Raw genomic sequence first — 7,927 nt, 5'->3', positions numbered from 1 at the left:
CAAAGTTTGGGGCTGGAGCGGGATAGTTTTCAGGAAAGAAAGCTTTGGGAGTGTTTCTGCAGTTTCCCAGGAGCAGTGGGTTTGGAAAAAACAAACCTGAACACCCCGCTGTGTCCGGGGAGCAGCACAGCCACCTTGCGGAAGAGATGAGAGCAAGTGGGTTTACTCCTGGCTCACGGCTTTTTATTCTTTTTATTTTTATTATTCCCCCCCCTCCTCTGCATTTCTCTTTTAATTTCTTAGAAACTCTGGGCCTGCTTCATTGCCTGGTTTAAGGCTCTATCTGTGGAGCAGAAGTCAGCCTGAACAGATTTAAAACCTTCTAGGGAACAAGAGAAAACCCTGAAGAGATTAGTCTTAAACTGGAAAAAGCTGTGGCAGTAAACGTAGGAAATGACCGTCAGCGTCTCGTATATGCTGTGTGATCAGTTGTGCTGGGCTTACTGTCCAGAAATGACAGGCTGAGAAATACATCCCCATGTTTCAGCAGTTTCCCAGGACTTTACATTTTAATGTTGCTCTGCATCAAAATACGTCTTCTCTGCTTTGCTTTTTGTCGTTATTTTTTTTTTTTAGCTGGCGATTAGATGGACAGATTTTAAACAGAACAACATGTTTTTGGCAGAAAGGACATCATAACAACCCAGGGAAGTCATAAAAAAAGTTGGAGACGGTCGTGCTGCTGAACAGCTGCTGTATTTCACTCCAGAAGTGCTGTTTCCAGCGGCTCAGGCATTGTGGTCTCTGTATAGGTGCTTACATTTCTAACATGTTTTGAAGGTTCCTAGAGATGAAAGTGCGTTATGGAAACAACATCATTAGTTTTCATAGCCTTCACCGCCCTGGCTTTTTTTGGTTTTGTTTTCTAATCTTCTGGTTTTGGCTGTGTCTTCAGGTGAAGTAAGGATGAAAGCCTTTTGGTTGTTAGCCCAGCCTTTAGGAGAAAAATATAGCCAGGGCCCGATCCTGCATTCCAGGCATTCTCCAAAATCTTCTTGGCTGTTCTGCAAGCTTTGAGAGTGCACAGAAAGCAGAACTGGCCCATAACGTGCCTGGATCTATTTGCCTCTAACAGTCCCCTCTTAAAAAGCCTCTGGTCACATCGAGTGACATTGTTCCTTGTCAAAAGAGATGGGAAACAAGCGTGCTGGCTGTTTTCTGCTGAGGTAACTGGCCCACAGCAGTTGCTAGGGGTTCACTGTTGGGTTTTTTCTCCTCTTTTAAGCTCTTATTCAAGTTAAGTTTAGTTCTATTCCCGGGGAAATATATGGATATTTTGATATGTGTCTTCCTAGTTCTTGCAGGCATTTAAAGAAAACTTGAACATTTAAATTTTATTTTTTTTTAAAGAAGTTCACCAACTGCTTTTGGTGCATGCAGAGCACGCCAGCTTTTCTTAGAAAAAACACGTTGCAGGCCAGATTTCCCTCACAGCCCCATTCTTCAGAAGTTTAAGCTGGAATAATACGGACATTGGAGGAAGGATCAGAAACCATCTGAGGGCAAGTCTTCCTTTCTGCCCTGTGTTTCTCAAGGCAGTCACCAATTTTTGGTGCAAGATAGAAAAAATCAGCTTGGGTGAATACTTACCAGATGCCAATACTAATTTGTCAGAAGCAGATGTTGCTTTCTGTTTCAAAACTGGAATAGCTCAGCTCTGGGACTTCTGCTGGGGGAACTTACCATCAACACAGAGATTTAAAAAAAAAAAAAGTGTGTTAGAAATAGTTCAGCTCTTCTGACTCTTCGCTTTTACTATAAGACATGATTATAGGCTAAGGTCGCAAAACAGAGCCACTAACCTCTGTTTGAACTTCCTCGTGTTCAGCACATGTGGGTATTTCATTATTGGTTCAGAGGCATAGCTGACTGACAGGACACACATACCAGGAAAATGTGCAATCTTACTTTTAAGTCTTTCAACCCATCCCTGTTTCCTCCACGTGCATATGAAGGAGGAAGCCATATCTTTAAGAATAAGACCCTTAAGAAATACAGCTTTATCCCCACTCTTCCTGTGAAATATTAATAGATGCTGCCAGTGGGACAGAGCTCTTTAAGGGTGTTGTGTAAAATATCTCACTCTGTGTTCACTGCAGCACTGAGCACACAGACACCTTTTGATTTTTCTCCAGTAAAGGAAAGACAGGGCAAATTTTGGAGATGAGGCAGCAGAGATGCTCTGCAACAGCAGTAACAACCATCCTCTCGCCTGCACAAAACTGGGAGCTATTGACTATTCATGGCAAAGCGTCCAAAGCGCAGCGGCAGAGCCTGTGGAAAATGACAGCGTGTAACAAGATTGACTGGCATTTCCTTCACGCTGGGTCACATGCCTCCTAATTCACACACACACACAGCCTCATAGGCTGATCGAATGACTTCTATCTCTGCAGTCCACATACCTTCCACAGAAAGAGTTGTTTTATTATGCACATGTACAGCTCTGTTTTCAATCAGTCACCTTGAGCGAATGACTGAGGGCCAGTGTTCGCTCCATCCAGAGGTCTCTGCGTTTGCTCTCTAAGGGGCATAATCTCCATCCGTAAGCAATTTTTTTTCCCCTCGGGGAGGTGGGGAATAAAAAAATACGCAGATGTCCCTCCTGCCTCCCCCTCCCCAGGCGCCTTTCTATGAAGTTTGCTCGTCTTAGCTGGGAAAGCGCAGGACAATCGCGGCTGTCAGCAAGCACTGCGGTGGGCTGCACTGGGAAAGGTGGGGCTTGCTGTTGTGGGGTTGTAGTGGGATTAGGGCTCACGTGAGCCGGGATTTGTGCGATGCTGCCCGCTCGCCGCCCCAGCGCGGGCAGGGGGCACTGGGAGCGCAGGCAGGTCGGGGTGCCGGGGGGCCGGGCAGCCCCGCCGGGGCAGCAGCTGGCACGGGGCTCAGCTCACCTCAACCTCTGCCCCGGAGAGACAGGAGCGTGGGGTGAAAGCAGCCACCAGCTGGCTGGCAGGACGTGGTAATTAGCTCAGTACAGTGCCAGCCTTATTAAGGACAGTGCAGGTGATGATGACGTTGGCACACTGATTCATTACATCTGGAGGGGAAAATCCGCCTAGTAAATGCTGAAGCACAGTAAATATTTTTGGCTCCTGCCAGATTGATCCTTGCATTATGCTGAACAGCCTATATTTGTAGAACTGAGGAAGTTAAAAATAAGGTTGGTGGAAAGCTACAAGATAGGGAAAGGATTTGCGTTTTATGGCCACCAGCAATAAACTTTTTTTATTTGTTTCTTTTTGGTGGTAAAAATTTCAACACTGTTTTTTTCTTCCCATTCCTTTCTTTCGCTCTGGATTTCACTGCTGGGTGAAAGCTCATTATTTATTTTCTCTTGTCGGTAATATTCTGTAAGGGAGCTGTAAATCTGGAGCACACACAGTTGGGAAATGATTTCTGACAGAATTCTTTTGCAAATATGTGGTGCAATCCTGCAAAACACTTCAGCCCTGACAGTCCTTGGGGGGGTGGTGCAGACATATCAAAGCTTGTAGCAGGGAGGCTGGATGCTCTGGGCTTTCCTGTGGGCTAGAGGGCTTTACGAGCTTCAGTTCATGGAGATAAATGATTAAACCAACTTCTGACTCTTTTGTTTTCCTGCACTCAGGCTCTCACCTGAACTTTAGCTGCCTGTTATATGCTGTTGGGATATCCTTAAGAGATCGTCCAGGAATGGTGGATCACTTGCTGCCTACTGATGAATCCTTTTCATCCACAAGATCTTCTCTTGGATACTTTGGGGACATGACAGCAGGTGTGAGGTCCTACCAAATGCTGCCCTCTCCCCTGTCAGAAGATGACAGTGACTCGTCCAGCTTTTGTTCTTGTTCCAGCCCTGACTCCCAGGTGCTCAGCTCCAGCTATGGAAGCACATCCAGTGCGGAAAGTCAGGACAGTATCTTAGACTATTTATTGTCCCAGGCATCTTTGGGGAACACCACTGCATCATGGTGGGACAAAAGGAGACTTCAGCCAATAGTGAAAGAGGAGTACTTTAGGTTGCCTGAATTTGCCGTGGATATGGAAGACTCAGGACCATTTCAGCCAACGCTTGAGGAAATTGAGGAATTTTTGGAGGAGAACATGGACTTGGAGCTCAAAGAAAGACCTAAAAGTGAGACCAAGGACTTGAGAGCTTGCAGCCAAGTTTCTGTTGCTTCGCTGCAGCAAAAAGACCATATGTTACCCAGTGCTAGTTTAAAAGAGAGTAAAAATGAGCAGTTGAACAGCTCAATGGAAGGTGGCCAAGCTTCAAATGGAGGAATGACCTTAGAGAATGGGATACCGGTTATGCTCCAAATTCAGCCTGTACAGATCAAACAGGAGTCCAACACAAGCCCCAGTTCCCAAGGACCAGCACAGGAGAACATTAAAATTGCACAGCTCCTAGTCAACATCCAAGGACAGACGTTTGCCCTTGTGCCTCAGATAGTTCAGTCGTCCAATTTGAACTTGTCCTCTAAATTTGTCCGCATTGCTCCCGTCCCCATTGCCGCCAAGCCAATTGGGCCAGGAGGCATGATCCAGGGGCAGACGGGAATCATCATGGGTCAGAAATTTCAAAAGAACCCTGCAGCCGAACTCATTAAAATGCACAAATGTTCTTTTCCTGGTTGCACCAAGATGTACACGAAAAGCAGCCATTTGAAAGCCCACCTGAGGAGGCACACAGGAGAAAAGCCCTTTGCGTGCACGTGGCCGGGTTGTGGATGGAGGTCAGTACTGGGGTGCAGCTCTGTCCAATCCCCTTTCCCCTTTTTGCTCACTTGACCTAACTTGCTGAGCAAGTATGTTTGCACTCTGATATATAAACTCTTTCTGTTGCCAGAACTTGTTTGGTTGGTTTGACAATGAAGACCTTTTTTCTTCCTGTTAGGTAACCCATGGGTTTTGATAAATTAAATAGCACAGCATCACCTGCTGGCACCAGCAGTTTTAGTGTCTTAAAAAAAATAAAAGTAGTCCATCATAATTTGTATTTCATTCTAGAGGGTCAGATTAAGCTTGTTGCCACAGGTAAGACCTGGTGTTTGCATTGGTGTGGTTGCAGCACACCAGCCCCAGCAGAGCCGTGGCTGGCACCAGCTGAGGCTGTGAGTGAACTGGATGGTTTAGGGCAGAACTGCTGTGCACAGCCCTGTGTGGCTCCAGCTGTGTGGGACTAAACGTGGTCAGTGAATGGCTGTGATAAGCAAGTGTGGTTAAAAGCAGTATTCTGTGCACTTTCATAGAAAATGCACTCCATCCCACTCCTGAAAATGCTAGCAGTGACACTCTGGCATACTCTGGATTTTATTCTCTGTCTTGATTCAGAAAAATGCGTGGGTGCCACTCAAAGTTGCAAAAAAGCTGTCAGATGTAACAACATAACCAGAAGGCTGAGGTGGAGTTAAACATTGCTTGAATGAAAGATTGCAGGTTTTATTGAAAAAATGTTTTGCAGAGGGATTTTATTTTATTTTATTTTATTTTATTTTATTTTATTTTATTTTTAATACAACTTGAAAAATTTAGTCTTTTAAAAAACAACAACTTTTATTTTAAGGAAACTTTGACAGGTGCCTTCCTCCCTCTTTCCAGTTAGCTGTATTACTGGTTTGGCTGCTAGCAAGTGCTAATATACAGCACCACAAATGATGATGGCAGAAAACATAATCTTAACTACCTTGTGTTAAATTAAACTGAATTTCTTTCAAATAATATGCTGCAGAGCTTCAGTGAGCAATGCCTAATGAGAAAATGGGTTTTGATCATGGGCAACAGACAAGGTAAAAAGTAACAGGAGAGTGTTGTGTAAAAATGCAAGTATGTGAGACATGAAGCAGTTAGAGATGGCTGGGTTGGTTTGAGGGAAAAGGTCACAATGGAGCTGAACCCTCTGTTCCCCAGCTGGACCAGTCTGAAGTTTGCCTCTCAGAAGGGCTGAGCAGGTTAGTTTATGGGGCTCTACAAACAGGTGGTGATTTGTTTCCTTTTGTCCGTGCAGCACCTTTCATGAGCTCAGTTTCTTGCTGCTCAGGGTGCCCTCTCACCAAATTCAGCTGATTAGTCCCAGAAACCGTGGGCTGGTTGCTCCCGACCTGCAGTAGAGGCGCTCGCTGCTTTTTATTTGTTTGCCAGAGTATGTGTGCACAGGCAGCAGATGTGCCTGTGGGTGTCATGTTGGCTTTCCTTGTGCTGGGATGTGAGCACAGCTCTCCTTTTTGTGACACATGCACGTGGCACGTGAGGGTTTGTCTAATCCACACTGAGATTTGTACCAATGCTCCCAGTGACTTTCGTGGCTCAAGATCAGGAGCCTGAAGTGTTGCCTGTGGGTGACCTTCTCCAGCCCTGTCTTATCACAAAGCTGGTGTTCCCCAAGATACAAAACTAAGGGGAACATTTAGGAAAAATATTAAGTGATAAAGGATGATTAAATTTACAACAGGTGCCTCTCTTCTTGAAGTGTTACGGCGAATGGTGTGCATCAAAAGCAGGATGCTCGTGGGCCAAGAGAAGTGCAGGTCCCGCAACCTGGAGCACCCTGAACTTTCAACCACCACAACTTTTTAAAGATGAGCCCAACAGTAATGAGAAATTAATCACCTTCATAATGAAGAACATATGTCTTGTCCACAAACAGCTGCTGCAAGTACTTTTCAAACTCTATTGCTGTTTGTCTTGTTGAATTTCACAGCCTGGGCTGCAATCCCAATCCCCAAAACCCCCAGACTTTGGAAGGGCTCTGCTATGAGAGGAGAATTTTATAGCCGGCAGGAGAGTCTGTGTTTGGGGAGCTGCCTCCTGTGCTCGCAGCAATCCTTAGCACCAGCCTGAGATTGCTGCCCATCCCCTGCACGCTGCTCCCACATCGAAGGCCAGACCCAACTGAGCATTGAATTACTCAGTCTCCTTTCATCAATAAACCATGTTTACCTTTTCCAGAAGTTCAGTGAGAGCTGTGACTTAAGCCTCACATGACCTAAGTCCAATGCATCTGGCCACTCTGTTTGCTCTGAGGTCTATATAATCTCAGATGAATTTAAGCAGTAAAACACTGCCGGGCTCTGCTTTCTCCCTCTTTCCCCTGTGTTCTTGTGCTTGTGTATTTATTTTTTCACTGAAGACACTTAAGATCTGATCTCACTGGAGATAGTAATTTCAAAACCAAAACAAAGTGTTGCCTAGCACAAAGTACCTGAGCTCAGTGGGACGGTTAAAGGTTCCTCAGCTCTCTGTGCAGCCATGCTATGATGTTTTAAATTCACCAGGGTTGGAGTGTGCACCCAGCAAACCCTTTTGCTAACCCCTAGGAGGGCTGGAGAGCCTTAGCACCTCCCTGATGGAGGCTAAACACTGCTCACTTGTGCCCTTCCAAGGCACAGAGCAAGGGCTGTTTCGGCAGGCTGCAGAGTGGTGCTCATCTGGCAGTGGCCAGTGACCTGTTGTGTTCCCTGGACGGGTCAGGGCACTGATCCGTGTTGTGTCACCATCTACCTTTGGCACCACAGCCTCTGGTTAGCACTGCTCAGGCCAAAGAGCTGAGCTGCAGCGTGGGCTGGGCCCAGGAGCTGTGTGATGGCACAGAGCAGGAGAAGCTCCTGCTTCCCCTCCCTGGCACAGTATCGTGCAAAGCTGCAGTTGCTGCAAGGCTGTGGGGTGAGGCAATTGGCTTTAAATGCCCCACTGCATCTTCTGGCTGGAGGCTCCACAGGTGACAGCATGGGACATAAGCTCTGCCTGGTTTGGCAGGGAGGGTTTAAAGGCTTCTAACATGTGTGGCCAGGAGTGTGCTTGGGCCCGAGTGACTGTGAGCAGTACCACGCATGGGGCAGGGCAGGCATCTCGCATTGGTTTTTCTTGCTGATGCTGTGCAAGGGATGGCAGGTGCACAGGAGCTGTGCTGGTTTATTGTAGCAAAGCTCTGGGGATGGGCAGCAGG

General features: G+C 46.4%; 1 protein-coding gene across 1 annotated transcript in view; it reads left to right on the top strand.

Moving 5' to 3' along the window:
• The first annotated feature begins 2,618 nt into the window (after positions 1–2,618).
• The window catches only part of KLF15 (Kruppel like factor 15), a 15,274-nt gene continuing 9,965 nt past the window's right edge, over positions 2,619–7,927 (top strand). The window contains exons 1-2 of the mRNA XM_008632243.2: positions 2,619–2,715; positions 3,611–4,718. Coding sequence (XP_008630465.2) covers positions 2,634–2,715; positions 3,611–4,718 — 1,190 coding nt within the window. The 5' untranslated portion in view covers positions 2,619–2,633. The remainder of the gene's footprint in view (positions 2,716–3,610; positions 4,719–7,927) is intronic.

This window comes from Corvus brachyrhynchos, unplaced genomic scaffold, assembly GCF_000691975.1.
Source record: "Corvus brachyrhynchos isolate BGI_N302 unplaced genomic scaffold, ASM69197v1 scaffold4, whole genome shotgun sequence".
Taxonomy (NCBI): domain Eukaryota; kingdom Metazoa; phylum Chordata; class Aves; order Passeriformes; family Corvidae; genus Corvus; species Corvus brachyrhynchos.
Note: the sequence above shows the minus strand (reverse complement) of the source record. Positions and strands in the feature narration are given on the sequence as shown.